General features: G+C 39.8%; 1 protein-coding gene across 3 annotated transcripts in view; it reads right to left on the bottom strand.

Annotated features, from left to right (window-relative positions):
• Positions 1-15,871, bottom strand: part of C24H20orf194 (chromosome 24 C20orf194 homolog) — a 141,657-nt gene that overhangs the window by 81,828 nt on the left and 43,958 nt on the right. For all 3 annotated transcript variants that reach the window (XM_038571737.1, XM_038571738.1, XM_038571740.1), the window contains exons 8-10: positions 10,212-10,310; positions 5,884-5,939; positions 1,664-1,799 (exon numbers count right to left, since the gene is read on the bottom strand). In XM_038571737.1, the coding sequence (XP_038427665.1) occupies positions 1,664-1,799; positions 5,884-5,939; positions 10,212-10,310 (291 nt within the window). The remainder of the gene's footprint in view (positions 1-1,663; positions 1,800-5,883; positions 5,940-10,211; positions 10,311-15,871) is intronic.

Here is a 15,871-nt window from a genome sequence, read left to right as displayed (position 1 = left end):
TTTGGCCCGGGGTGCGATCCTGGAGACCCGGGATCGAATCCCACGTCGGGCTCCCTGCATGGAGCCTGCTTCTCCCTCTGCCTGTGTCTCTGCCTCTCTCTCTCCTGTGTATTCTCATGAATAAATAACTAAAATCTAAAAAAAAAAAAGTATTCTTTAAGTGTGGTTTCTGCTCCAGGTAAGCAGGCACTAGCTGTGACTCTCTAGATTCACCTCTCTAGATCTTGGAGTGGGTTTGCTTTGATACTACAGTTCTTTGATGAGTATAAGAAAAGTTATTGGTTTTCAGTTTTTCAATTTTTTCTTGTAAGGATGGGAGAAATGATTTCCAAGCTCTCTACATGTTAGTGCCGAGAATGTAAGCTGCCCTGGAACTTACTTAAATTTTGCATTTTAGCAGACCTCCTTTGACACTGTTTCCATGGGTGAACAGGGGAGCATGTTGCTTTGTTGAAGCTAAGTCCAGGTTCTCCACACAGCCTCTACTGACACCCAGTGTGTGTGTGTGTGTGTGTGTGTGTGTGTGTGTGTGTGTGTGTGTACAAGTTATTTGTAAGTGCTGGGCAAGAACAGGAGTTCAGATTCTCTGGTATTCCTCTACTGATGCCACCCTGGCTTAGGAGAGTGACACACACTCTGGGTAGGTGGTGGCCTTGTCATGGCTGAGTGGTAGTAAAAGTCCTGACTCTTCCCGGGCCTCTAATGATACTACCCAAGGAAGAACACCTTGTTACTGCTAGGTAGGGGTGGATGTTGAGGCTCCCACATTCTTTACTGATACCGCAGGGGTAGGGAGGGCTCGCTGGTGCCCAGTGGGGATGAAAGTCATGGCTCCCTAATGGGCTTCTCTAACACTAATCCTACCAGGGGTAGGGTAAGGCAATGGTACCCCATTATAGACTGGTAAGGTGGATACCTAGGTTCTTCACTTAGCCCATATCAGTACAGGTAGATGGAGATGCAGTTTTTTTCTAAGGGTTTTGGCTGGAATAGAGTAACTGTTGTCTAAAAGTTTTCCATCCTGCTAGGCTGTTCCCTCCCGAGTCCTTCTGCCAGAGAGAGCAGAAGGGGCTTTTTATGTCTGTGTCTATTGGTATTTCTGGGCTGTCAGTTTCTCTGTTTCCAGTATGGGATATATAAGCATTTTGAAAATACTTAAACTTCTACAGCCTTTTATAACACCAGAGTCTCCTATTTCAGTCTCATCTTTCCTTTAAAAGAATGTAGCTAGCAGCAGACAATTTACCACCAAATGCAAAAGTCTTCTCCCTGGCACGCTCAATAAAAGAATAATGATCCTCAATGTTTATGTCCTGAAATGTAACAGTCAAGACACATCAAACCTTAGTATAAGTCTATTTGCAAGTTAACTTAAAATTCTTATTCTGCTGACAATAGTTCTATGACAATTTAAAGAGTTTAGTTTGAGAAAGTATTTTTTTAACCTTTTTCCTTCAAATATTTAAAAATTAAACATGATGTTTTCAAATTATACCTAGAACTTACATAAAAATACAGTCAGTTTGCAATCACTTCTCTCACTCCAAAACAATTTCAAGTTCAAGGTTAAATCAATATACTAACTGGAAAGCTTCCCCTTATTCTCCCCTCCTCCTTATTTAATAATAAAACCAATTGAGCACCAGGTAGTCAAGCCACTCACCATGTGTTTGGCAAAGCTCCCACTGGGACCAGTGCTGCGTACCAGATGCCCTTCAGAAGGGAAGTTAAAGTTGCCGGCATTCAGATTTTCTCGTGTGGAATGATTACCAAAGAGAACAAATGGCTGCCTATTAGGGCTGGAGTGGCAAACCAAAAACATGATTAGAAAAGAGTCCTCCTAGCTAGGGCAACTTCTCAGCAAGTGGGCTCTTGGGGTTTTCAGGGTGGTGTTATGTGGTCCGAGTCAAGTGGTCAATATAGTCCCCCTCACACTCCTTGCTTGTTGGGAAGCGATGCCAGATGTCTCTGACTCCTACTAACTCACAGGGACATTTAGGGACATAACTAAATCCAAGTGGATTTATAATTTCAGCTTGTTCTATTTAAGGAGAAAGTTCCATTAAGTCTGCTGTCCATGATGAAGAGATGGAGCAAGATTCGAGATTTTTATGATAGCATTTTAATAGAAATTTTAAAGGATGACAGCAGTTGTGATAGGCAGACAATAGAGGCATAAACCATTCGGGAGTAGCTTTTAGGATGGGAGGAAGAGAGTGGGGTTGCAAATGTCTCACTGCCATATCCACTTACCCTGCATGCATCCCTTCTTCTATCTCTTGGTGAGACTTGTCTTTTTATTTTAGTTTTTTGTTGTTACTTTCTGCTCACTTCTCAGTTACTTCAATTGACCCCTAAGTCATTTCACTCCAATCACTCTTGCAAAAGTCACCAAGTGACTTTCATGTAGCAAATAGCAAATCCAATTTTAGTATATGTGTTGCCAAAGCAAGCACGCAAATAGCATATCCAATGGATAGGCTTCAGGTTGACCTTCCTTGGTCTCTCAGAAGCACCTGGTACCCTCTCCCTGCTAAAGCTGTTGTGTCATCAGCCATTCTCCTTCTCTATCTGCCTCTGAATATTCCTAGGGTTTTACTTTTAGTTGCCTGCCTTTCCTCTCCTCTTTCATGATCTACCCAACACCTGTTCCCTTTCCAGTTCTTGCAGTAAATAAATGTCATCATCATCCATCTAGGGACTGAGCCAGACCTGAGATACCTCCTTAGGCCTCCCTGACTTCTCCTGCCCCTTACCTTTTTTTTTTTTTTTTTTTAAAGATTTTATTTATTTATTCGTGAGAGACACAGAGAGATAGAGGCAGAGACACAGGCAGAGGGAGAAGCAGGCCTCCTGCAAGGAGCCCGATATGGGACTCAATCCCAGATCCTGGGATCACTCCCTGAGCCGAAGGCAGATGGCCCAACCACTGAACCACCGAGGTGTCCCCTGCCCCTTACCTTCCAAATCCAATCAACCACCCACATTTCATTCCTATTTGTTCATTTCCCTCAGTTCACATGGTCACAAGCCTCATCCATGCTGCCATCATTTTTTCTCCAGGCAATTGCAATGCTTCCTCACAGTGACCCTGCTTCCACTTCCGCTCTCCTATAATCTATTCTCCACTGTGCAGAGAGGACAACCTTTTATACATGCAAAGCCTTTAATGCCTTTATGTTATTTTCAGGAGAAGGACTGAAATCTTTCACATGGCCAAAGAAGACTTGCATGGTCTGGCCTGGCCAACTTTTTTGTCTCCACAGGAGGCCACTTACTTCTAACTCTTATATTCCACCAAACCCATGTTATTTTATGTTCCTTATGCTCTCATCTCAGGATGCTCTTTCCCTTAATCATCTTTTCTTTCTTTCTTTTTTTTTTTTTTAAGATTTTATTTATTCATGAGAGAGACAGAGCGGGAGAGAGAGGCAGAGGCCCAGGCAGAAAGAGAAGCAGGCTCCCTGCAAGGAGCCCAATGTGGGACTCGATCCTGGACCCCAGGATCATGCCCTGAGCCAAAGGAGATGGCTCAACCGCTGAGCCACCCAGGCATCCCAGTCATCTTTTTTTTTTAAAAAAAGATTTTATTTTTTTTTTTTTTTTTTTTTTTTTTTTTTTTTTTTTTTTTTTTTTTTTTTTTTTTTTTTTTTTATTTATTTATGATAGTCACACACAGAGAGAGAGAGAGAGGCAGAGACATAGGTAGAGGGAGAAGCAGGCTCCATGCCGGGAGCCTGACGTGGGATTTGATCCTGGTCTCCAGGATCGCGCCCTGGTCCAAAGGCAGGCGCTAAACCGCTGCGCCACCCAGGGATCCCAAGATTTTATTTTTAAGTAATCTCTACACCCAACATGGGGCTCAAACCCACAACCCTGAGATCAAGAGTCACACATTTCAATGACTGAGCCAACAAGGCATCCCTTCCTTAATTATCTTTACTCATCATTCAGATTTTCCCCTAGAGAAGGCCATGTTCGCCAGCTATGGTCTTCACAGTGCCATGTTCTTTTCTCCTTCATGGCACCAATTAGAATTTGTAATTACGTTTTTTTTTTATGAGGTTGCCTGATTAATGTCTTACTTCTCTACCACACTATATACACACTCCATGAGGGCAGAGACCATGACTGGTTGTTTATTTTTCTTTTTATTTTTTAAGTAATCTCTATGCTCAACATGGGGCTCAAACTAATGACTCTGAGATCAAGAGTCAAATACTCTACCAACTGAGCCAGCTGGGCACTGTGGCTGGATTTTTTTTAATCATGTATCTCTTACTTAGGATGTCATATATTCTCAAAAATAGTGATTAAAGGATATTTTTAAAAGATAATTTCTGCTATGGACTGAATGTCTGTGTTCCCACAGAATTCATATGTTAAAATCCTAACACCCAAAGTGATGGTATTAAGAGATAGGGCCTTTGGGAGGTGGTTAAGTCATAAGGGCAGATCCTACATAAATGGGATTATAAAAAAGGCTCTTACAAGAGAGGCTCCTGAGAGATCCCTTGCCCTCTCTGCCATGTAAGGTTATAGTAAAATGACTGCTAGTATCTAAGAGGAAGAAGTGGGCTCTCACCAGACATTGGATCTGACAGTGCCATGATCCTGGACTTTTTAGCCTCCAGAACTTTGGGAAATAAATATTTTTTGTTTATAAACCACTCAGTTTATGGTATTTTTGTCACAGCAGCTAAATAGATTAAGGCAGTTTCCTTTAGGGCAACCCAGGTGGCTTAGCGGTTTAGTGCCGCCTTCAGCCCAGGGCGTGATCCTGGAGTCCTGGGATCAAGTCCCACGTCAGGCTCCCTCCATGGAGCCTGGTTCTCCCTTTGCCTGTGTCTCTGCCTCTCTCTCTCTCCTCTCTGTGTTTTTCAAGAATAAATAAATAAAATGTTAAAAAAAAAAAAAAAAGACAGTTTCCTTTAACCCCTACCCTTTCCTTAAATTGCTCTTAGTGTGTGTCATGTGGAAAATTCTTTACATTTCTTTGTATTATTCTTAAAAATACCTCCTCTTAAGCTTTAGGCAAATAGGGGCTCTTAAAAGTAAATATAACTCTGATTTTTTTTCTGAAGCTTAATTCAAACTAAGTGACTTTTCAGGCAGAAAAAGATGACTCTGAGTTCCAGCCAGAGCAATCTGTCTCATTTCAGATTGGATTAGAATTAGGAAAGGAGGGCAGCCCGGATGGCTCAGCGGTTTAGCACCTCCTTCGGCCCAGGATGTGATCCTGGAGACCCAGGATCAAGTCCCACGTCAGGCTCCCTGCATGGAGCCTGCTTCTCCCTCACCTGTGTCTGTCTGTCTCTCTCTCTCTCTCTCTATTTCATGAATAAATAAATAAAATCTTAAAAAAAAAAAAAGAATTAGGAAAGAAAAGAGATCTATTCTCATCTCTCTAGCAGAGGAACTATCACCAGCTGGGCCCTCTTAATTACCATGACAAGAGAAGTGCTAAAGAAAACACTTCAAGAAGACAAAAGCAGCACCCCAGATTGCTGGGGCTGGGCCTTTACGCCAGGGCTCTTTGACTCCCCACAAAACGTTATTCATCCTGCCTAGCCCTTGGACATTCTGCTTCCTAGCTTTCCTGGTGTAGGGATGAAAGAGAAACTTCCTTCCTTTACATTTCAGTAAGCTACAATGTTTTAAGAGCTAGTTTGCTATAAAACTGTATTTTAAAAATATATATGTATATAAATACAAAAGTAGTGAAACGGATGACTTTTCAGAATATGAATTTCTTACCCTGTGATGACTAAGTCAATCTGTATTTTCCTGACTATACCTTCTGGACTTAGATGCTCTCTAAGCAACCCCTTAGTCGATCTACTTTTCTCTATTATTATTTACCTTCTTTTCCAATAAACTTACCTGTTTTCAGTTATATGGCTGGAGATCATTCCATGACTGAAGTAACTTCTGAATGGCTAAAAAAAGACAACATTGCATATGTTAAGATCATCATTTTATAATCACAAAACCCCTCATATATGTACAGATGTAGGCAAGTAGGTATAGAGTGTGCTATGTGTTTGAGAAGGAGATGTTTATAGATTATTATAAGACCATGGAAGGACATATGTGGTAGAAAGCAACATGAATTTTGGGGACAAGTAGCAAACAAACAAAAAACAGCAAAAAAAATAAGATGAGGCTGCAAAAGAAAAAGGAAGGTGAGGAAAAATTCTTGTTAAATTTTAGAATTTTTAATTACTGAAAGAAAATAAGACCAATCATCATCTATGGCCAAAGTTACTAATCATGTAAGAATTTTCCTTCTATTAAAATTGTGTTTCTCTACATTTCTAATAAAGGAATATATATTAATTCTAACTTACTAATTTAAAATCAGCATTGAGAACAAATCCATGGAATTTAGAAGTATACCAAAAGAAGTTTCTCAGGAAACCACAGAAGTACTTCTTAGCCTGAGTGTATAGTATTAGGCTAAATACTAACCAAAAATTAATATGTAGCATCTATATCAAAGGCGTTAAAAACTCCAAAAGGCAATTTTAATCCACTTAAATAACATCTATTGTTCTCCCCTCACCCTGATTATGTAGGTAGTATATGCTTATTTTAGAATTTAATAAAAGCCACCTATTATCTCTAATAATTGCTAACATTCTGGTATATTTTCTTCCTATTTTTTTTCTACAATACAACCGTAGTATATAGTTGTACCAAATTCTGTTAAATAGCCCTCTATTCTTGGAGATTTATATTGCTGCTCTCTCACATCATAAATAATACTTCCATAAATTTTATTTGCAGCTCTGATTATTTCTGTAAAGCAGATCTGGAAATGAAATTATAGGGTAAAAAGGCAGAATTATGTTGCCAAATTGTTTTTCAAAAAAGTTTTATCAAGGGCAGCCCCAGTGGCTCAGTGGTTTAGCGCCGCTTCCAGCCCAGGGTGTGATCCTGGAGACCCTGGATGGAGTCCCACATCCGGCTCCCTGCATGGAGCCTGCTTCTCCCTCTGCTTGTGTCTCTGCCTCTCTCTGTGTGTCTCTCATGAATAAATAAAATCTTTGAAAAAGAAAGTTTTATCAATATACACTTCCACTTATAATATATAAGTGTGTCTATCTCAGGGTATCCTCATAAGCACTGGCGATTAAATGTTCATTTAGAAATATACTTGCCAAGTTGATAAATGAAAAATGGTATCTCATTGCTGTTTTATTATACATTCCTTTGATTTCTAATGAAATAGAGTATTTCAGATATATTCAATGGCCATCTGGATTTCCCTTTGGTTAACTGTTTACTTATATCCTCTGGACGATCATCAATTGGAGTTTTGGTGCTCACAGATCTTACTAATCTGCAAAAACTCTTTATATATTAAAACAGCTAAATTTTGGGGCACCCTGGGTGGCTTGGTCGGTTGGGCATCTACCTTTGGATTGGGTTATGATCCCAGGGTCCTGAGATTGAGTCCCACATTGGGCTCTCTGCTCTGTGGGGAGCTTGTTTTTCCCTCTCCCTCTGCCTGCTGCTCCCTCTGCTTGTGCTCTTTGTCAAATAAACAAATAAATAAATAAAATCCTTTAAAAAATTAAATAAAATAGTTACATTTTACTGAAGGTTCACCATGTAAATTGTGATAGACACTTATCTCAAGTAATCCTAATAACTTACAAGGTTCATTCAATCACAAACTCCTCTAGTTCAGTTAAAAATACTGTACTAATACTAAAATGGGAAAAAATATGAAAATAAAATATAAAGTGGCCTTCAAATATGAAAAAATGTTCAAGCTTGCTCCTAATTAGAAAAATACTATTTCTTAATTATGAGACTGAAAATTAAAAAGTGTGACAATACATCCTGTTGGTGAGGCTGTGGTGAAACAGGTACTCTCATATAGAGCTGGTGGGAATGGAAACTGGTCAACCCTTTGAGAAATTTGGCAATAGCTAACACAACTAAATATGCACTTACCTTTTGACCCAGCAATCACATTACTAGGTATACAAACCTCCAACAATATGAAAACACATAAGCACAAAGTTATTTACTGTGGCATTGTTTGCAATGGTAGAATACTGAAAACCTAAATAAGCATACATAAGAGAATGATTGAATAAATAAAGATAAATCCACACAATAGAGTAGAATGAATCATAACAAAGAATGAAGAAGACCTCAATGAACTGGCTTGGAGAAAGTTCCAGGATGTATTATTGTTGAGTGAAAAAAAGCTAAGTGGAAATGACTACATGTATCTTGTCCTTCAATGAAAGAAACAAGAGAAAATACACATGTATTTGTTCATTTGTAAAAAGAAAAAAAAAGTAAATCAGAAATAAAGAGAATTGTTACCTACTGGTAGTAGAGTAAGTGGAAAATGGTGAAGAGAGGGAGGGAATGAGAGGGGGTTATAGGAAAAAAGTAGTGATATGTTACAGAATATACCTTTTTGATCTTTCATTCTTGGAACCAGAGTAATGAGAGAAGAAAAAAGAATCCAGAAAACTGAAAAGGGCATCAGTGAGATGCTGGACTACTTCAAGTGGCCTAATGCAGAGGTAATTAAGAGTTTCTGAGAAAAAGGTGGACAGAAAACATGTCTGAATAAAAAATGGCCAAAAGCTTTCCAAACTTTTTTTTTTTTAAGATTTATTTATTTATTCATGAGAGACACAGACTGAGAGAGAGAGAGGCAGAGACACAGGCAGAGAGAGAAGCAGGCTCCTCGCAGATCCCGGGATCACAACCTGAGCTGAAGGCAGGCGCCCAACCATTGAGCCACCCAGGCATCCCCAGCTTTCCAAACTTGATGAAAACTATAAATCCACAGATCCAAGAAGCTCAACAAAAGCCAAGCACAAGAAATGAAGAAACTGCTCAAAACCAGTAATAAAAGAGAAAATCTTAAAATCTGCTACAGGAAAAAAAAAAAAGACATGTACAAAGGAATAAAGAATAAAAATAAAGATGAATATTAAAGAGGAGACAGGGCATCTGGGTGGCTCAGTCTAATGGTTAAGCATCTGCCTTTGGCTCAGCTCAGGTCATGATCCCAGGGTCCTGGGGTTGAGCCTTGCATTGGGCTCCCTGCTCAGCGGGGAGTCTGCTTCTCCCTGTGCCCCTCCCCTCACTTATTCATTCTCTCTCTCTCTCTGTCTCAAACAAACAAATAACATCTCTTAAAAAAAAATAAAGAGGAGAACATCAAACAATGCAAGGGAAAAGAAAGACGGTCAAACAGCATCTTCCAGGTACTGGAAAAACTGTCAACCAAGAATTCTATACGTGGCAAAAATATCTTTCAAAAATGAAGGTGAAATAAAGATATTTTTTCAGACATATAAAAACTGGAAGAATTCATCATCAGAAGATTTGCACTATGAAAAATATTAATGGACACTCTCCAGGGAGAAGGAAATCATACCAAATGGAAATCTGAATCTAAACAAAGGAATGAAGAGCATCAAACACAATAACTACAAGGGCAAATACATAAGATTTTTTAAAAAATTTTTAAATTAAATTTTAAATTATTTAAATCTTGTTAAAAAAGATTAAACAACATTAAAAAGAGAACTGACTGCTCAAACAAAAATAATAGCAACATATTGGTGGGGTTTATAGCATATGTAAAAGTGAAATGCATGACAACAACAAAGATCAACACCAGATCCAAAGGTTAGTGCAGTGCAGGAGAGCTGAGGACTAGCGGTGCAAGCCCAACGTAGGCTCAAGTGTAAGCTCAGGGTTGCTCTTCTGATCCTTCCTGTTGACTAGCTTTGGTTCTTGATCTAGATACCTCAGTTTACTTATGGAGTGAGTCTTAGATTGAATCTAGTAACTTTACATTGTTTGCCTGGAAAGAAAGCTTACCTAGAGGTTCGACTGAGGAAAGGTATGCTACTCACATGTGGAGAATTATTTCTAGGTTTATTAACTAGTGCCTAATAGCATTCCTTGCTGCCAGAGGTACCACCACACTATAAATTGAGTATCTTTCTTGTACAGAAACTGGCACAGAAAAAAAATCTTTACAGAGGTTAGCAGGTTGGCATGAGGGTTAAAAACTTCTTTACAGCATATAACAAGCTTAAAGAAATAATAACCAAAACATATTAGGATTGGTAGTATTGTATTCTGAAAAAAATTAACAAAACAAAAACAGAAACAATAAATAAGTTAATCAACTTTTTCTCTTTGACCCTTTCCTTACATACCTCACCCGCCTGAGATTCAGAAAGCTCCAGCAGGAAAGGAATTTCTGTGTCAAAATTAGCAAAGAAGCTAGTCCACTGATGTTCAAAAGCCACCAAATCCTAGGAAGAAAATGAAAAGAATAATGTGTTTGTTCATATTAAGGAGTACTTTAGAAAATCAAAATCATGAAACTGTATCAGATATCAAAATACCAGACCATTTAAATATATGTTTTAAAAGTTAATAGCAAACTATAGATAAGTGTTATCACATAGATGAATCTCAAAAATATTATGCCAAGGAAAAGAGGCTAGATATAAATGACCACCTGGTGTGTGCTCTATTTCTATGAAATATCCAGAAAAGGCAAATCTAGAGAGACAGAAAGTAGATTAGTGGTTTGAATGAGGCCAGGCAGGGATAGAGGTTGACTGCAAATTAACACAGGGAGTTTTGGGGGTTGATGAAAATGTTCTAAAATCTGATTGTATAAATCTATAAATGTCACTAAAAATTACTAAATTGTACGCTTAAAACTGGTGAATTTTATGGTATAGCAATTACAGTCTAGGGCAGCCTGGGTGGCTCAGCGGTTTAGCGCCGCCTTCAGCCCAGGGCGTGATCCTGGAGACCCAGATGGAGTCCCACGTCAGGCTCCCTGCATGGAGCCTGCTTTTCCCTCTGCCTGTGTCTCTGCCTCTCTCTCTCTCTCTCTTTCTGTGTGTCTCTCATGAATAAATAAATAAAATCTAAAAAAAAAGAAATTATATTCTAATAAAGTTGTTTTTAAAAAAGGACAGTAATGGCCACCCAGTGCCTTACTTTAGCAATCTTTGCTGGAGAGGGGGACCTATTTATGAGGTACCTAAAAGATGGTATATCCAGTGACAAAAGGTGGTCACATCAATAAAGCTTTGTTTAAGGACAAATCATAACCTCAGTTAGGAGTTGAGTGGTGCCATGGGTGGCCCAGAGCCTTCTGCTCCCTTACACTCTTCCCTAGTGGCAGTGGGAGAATTGCAGAACTCTGTCTCCCAGTTGACTCTCCTCTTTGTGCAACCTCTCTCTGTCCCCCACCCCAGCTGCTTTTCAGCCTCCTCTCTGAATTCACTCCTGTTTGCAATCACCATACATTCCTTTGTGCTTCTGGCTTTCCTCTAAAACATCATCAGTTAACCAAAACACATCAGCTATGAGTTGCCTAAGATACTCAAATAACATCTTTGTCTTACTTGAAGTTGCTAATAATTTGTACTCATATAAGTCATCTTCACTGTCCATCTCACACAGTGTGTTTATATACTGGGCACTGGCCTAGTGCCTTGCCCACAGGCATTCTGTTTGCTGCACTAAAACCGACTGGCTGGATCTATGCTCTCCTCCATTCTCTTCCAGTTGATAAGTACTCAGACTTATGGGCTCTGTGTTACCCATGTACTGAATCTACATCTGGCCCTAGGTATAAAGCACAAAAAAGGACTTCTGCTGGGAATATCTGGTATAAACAACATTCTTTTTTTTTATTTTTTATTTTATTTATTTATTTATTTATAATAGTCACAGAGAGAGAGAGAGAGAGGCAGAGACACAGGCAGAGGGAGAAGCAGGCTCCATGCAGGGAGCCTGACGTGGGACTCCATCTGGGTCTCCAGGATCACGCCCTGGGCTGAAGGCGGCGCTAAACCGCTGCGCCACCCAGGGATCCCCTAAACAACATTCTTATTAATGGTTCCACTGCTTATTGCCCAGGTGATCTACAATTTAGATACAGATGTGTATGTGTATACATATCTCTAAAGTTATTTTCAGTAATCATGTAGGTTTTTCTGATATTGTTTTCTGTATATGTTTTATATATAATGTGGGATAAAAAAAATCAGCTATATGGGGCAGCCCAGGTGGCTCTGCAGTTTAGCACCGCCTTCAGCCCAGGCAGGACCTGATCCTGGAGACCCGGGATCGAGTCCCATGTCGGGCTCCCTGCATGGAGCCTGCTTCTCCTTCTGCCTGGGTCTCTGCCTCTCTGTCTCTCTCTGTGTCTCTCATGAATAAATAAAATCTAAAAAAAAAAAATCAGCTATATGTGTATGTATATACATACATACGAAGAGACAAACACAGATAATGTCCTAACTGTACCCACTGAAGAGATCCAGAAACAATGACCAAACCAATACCAGTGAGCATTTCTAGCACCTAGACTGTTGTGCTGAAATACCATTCCTCACTCAAAGAAACCGGAACTTACTAGAGAAATGATGGATTCAGATCTGGGACAGGAAATGTATAAGATAATCCAGGAAAATCTTGTCACAGTTTGTCTTAAAAAAAAAAAAAAAAAAAAAAAAAAAAAAAAGAGGAGCGCTTGGGTGGCTCAGTTGGTTAAGAATCTGCCCTTGGTTCAGGTCATGATCTCAGAGTCCTGAGATTGAGCCCTGCATTGGGCTCCCTGCTCAGCAAGGCATCTGCTTCTCCCTTTGCCCCTCACCCCACTCATGCTCACTTTCTCTCTCAAATAAATAAATGAAATCTTTTTTTAAAAAAAAGTACATATGTTTAACTGATTATTTTGTGAACAGTCATTGATATGCAATCCTTAGAGCTTTAATTCATTAGATCCTTTATTCAGCATTGTAAAATGATAGTATTCCAATTCTGTAATCCCATATTCCGGGGATGCCTGGGTGGCTCAGCGGTTGAGCATCTGCCTTCAGCTCAGGGTGTGATCTCAGGATCCTGGGATTGAGTCCTGCACCAGGCTCCCCGCAGGGAGCCTGCTTCTCCCTCTGCCTATGTCTCTGCCTCTCTCTGTGTGTCTCTCATGAATAAATAAAATCTTTAAAAAAATAAAAACAGACATGTAAGTAATATATATTCACTACAGAAAACTCAAAAAATATAGAACAAAAATCACTTAACATTTTAGAAAATATTCTATTTTTATAGATGTATTATATATGTTATGTGTACACACACATACAAATATGTGCATACTTGTAACTGGTAATCTATAATTACCTAGGTCAGACTGCCTTCCCATACCACCTCTGTGCCTTGGCACAGTTAACCAGACCTTCTGAGTTTGGGATCCTGACCTGCTGCTATCGGGTCCAATCAGTAACCCTGATCCAGGGTCCAAGGCAGTCTGTGTGTTTTGGGGAATACACAAAAAAAGATGGAGCATTCTGTTCCAAAAAAATTCCCTGAGAGAGCTGGATGTGTCAGTACTAATTACAGAATAAAGTAGAATGAATCATTAAATACTGCTTTCAGCTCCATGCTATGAGTGAAATAAAAGACGCAATGAATTCTTATACTAAAAATAACTAGTTGGGCACCTGAGTGGCTCAGTGGTTGAGTGTCTGTCTTTGGCTCAGGTCGTCTCCTGGGGTCCTGGGATGCAGTCCCGCATTGGGCTCCATGCAGGGAGCCTGCTTCTCCCTCTGTCTATGTCTCTGCCTCTGTCTCTGCCCTCTGTCTCTCATGAATAAATAAATAAAATTTAAAAAATAAAATAACTAGCATTATATATGAAATTTCCCCATTTAGATACACATACACACACACACAGAGTCTTAAAATATCCTAACATCCTTGTATTTCTCTATGCCCACTTTATAAATGAGACTAAGGCACTGAAGAGGTAAAGTGACCTGCCTGAGGATGGAATAATAAAGAACAGCAGAAGCAGAATTACATCTAGTTAAGAGATACTCAGAGCGGTGTTTTTTCCACTAGACACACTATTCTCCAACTTTTCCCTTAAACAAATGGTGCACTTGTGGAAATAGATACTTGTGTATGTAGGTGGAACTGGTCAGTTGCATCTGATGATGAAGGGAAAGTTTATCTGCTCAGACCCTTTGAGGCCAAATCCAGAAGACAGGCCCAGATAGATATCAAGGTCAGATAAGCAGCAGAAGTCTGTAAACCCCAAGACCCATGCCAGTGTGCCTTGGTTCTTGGCTGGTAGGGAAGGATACTGAACTTTAGACAGAACTCTTGGCTCTAGGCTGGCATCCTGCTCTCTGGTGGCTCAAAGTCCATATCCATGGCATCACTGGCAAGTGGATCTGGCTTAAGGACTAGGCAAGGGAAAGCAGCCACATTTGAACAGTTCCTCTCAATGTTCAAAAGGAGAGGATTCTGGGGGCGTTCTGTGTATTTCTGGGGCTTTCACATATGTTCCTTCTCTGTAGTTACAATGCTCATACCACCTCCTCCTCTGTCTGGAAAACCTCTGATCACCACACATGACTCCTTTGAAAAGCAATCTTGAGCAATTCCAGGAAGAGTTATTTTCCTTGTCTTCTATGTTCCACTGCAGTTACTAAACTGTACTGCTATTATTGGTCTAATAGCCCATTAAACAGTATAAGTGGGGGGCAGGTCTACCTATTTCTGCAACTTTAGCATAAGCAATATCCAAGAAATAGCAGGGATCAAGGACTATTTGTTTAATAAACCAACAAGCAGGCTAGCCCGGGTCTCAGTGGTTTAGTGCCGCCTTTGGCCCAGGGTGTGATCCTGGAGACCTGGGATGGAGTCCCACATCGGGCTTCCTGCATGGAGCCTGCTTCTCCCTCGGCCTGTGTCTCTGCCTCTCTCTCTTTCTGTGTCTCTCTCATGAATAAATAAATAAAATCTTTAAAAACAAACAAACAAAACAACAAGCAGGGGGTCCTTGGTGGCCCAGTTGGTTGAGCATCTGACTACTGATTTTGGCTCAGGTCGTGATTTCAGGGTTGTGAGTTTGAGCTCTGTGTCAGGCTCCACGCTTAGCGTGAAGCCTGTTCAAGATTCTCTCCCTCTCCCTCTGCCCCCCACCTCCATTCATGCCCCCCCTCAATTAAATAAACAAACAAACAAGCAAGCAAAAACCCCCAAAGGCACTATACTGACTAATAAGGGGAAAAATACTCAATTTCAATATTTAAAAGTATTTTAAAGAATTATATAATACAATAAAAATGAGAAAATGAAAATAAAATAATATGATAAGACTACTACCTGGCGTTTCTAAGACACAGACACAAATTATTATTTTTTTTAATTTTTTAAATTTTTATTTATTTATGATAGTCACAGACACAAATTATTTTACAAAGATGGAAATAGTACCATTTACTTTTGCCACACATTTTGAACTTCTATATCAAATCCAATTCTAAAACATGATTTTATTTATTTTTAAAGATTTTATTTATGTATTTGAGAGAGAGCGAGAGAGCAAGCATGAGTTGGGAGAAGAAGACTTGCCACTGAGTAGGGAGCCCAATGTGGGGCTTAATCCTGGGACTCCAGGACCATGACTTGAGCCAAAGCCAGACATTAAACCAACTAAGCCACCCAGGTGCCCCCAAACATGATTTTAAATGACAGTATAATGGGCCACTGAATAGATTTACTTAATCAAATTCCTATTGTTGAACATTTATTTTGTCTTCAGTTTTTATTAATTTTTTAAATTTTTATTTATTTATGATAGTCACATACAGAAAGAGAGAGAGAGAGAGGCAGAGACACAGGCAGAGGGAGGAGCAGGCTCCATGCACTGGGAGCCCGATGTGGGATTTGATCCCGGGTCTCCAGGATCGCGCCCTGGGCCAAAGACAGGCGCTAAGCCGCTGCGCCACCCAGGGATCCCTGTCTTCACTTTTTATTAACAGTTTTTGTAAAT

Source organism: Canis lupus, chromosome 24, assembly GCF_011100685.1.
Source record: "Canis lupus familiaris isolate Mischka breed German Shepherd chromosome 24, alternate assembly UU_Cfam_GSD_1.0, whole genome shotgun sequence".
NCBI classification, from domain to species: Eukaryota; Metazoa; Chordata; class Mammalia; order Carnivora; family Canidae; genus Canis; species Canis lupus.
This window is presented reverse-complemented; position numbering and strand designations above follow the sequence as displayed.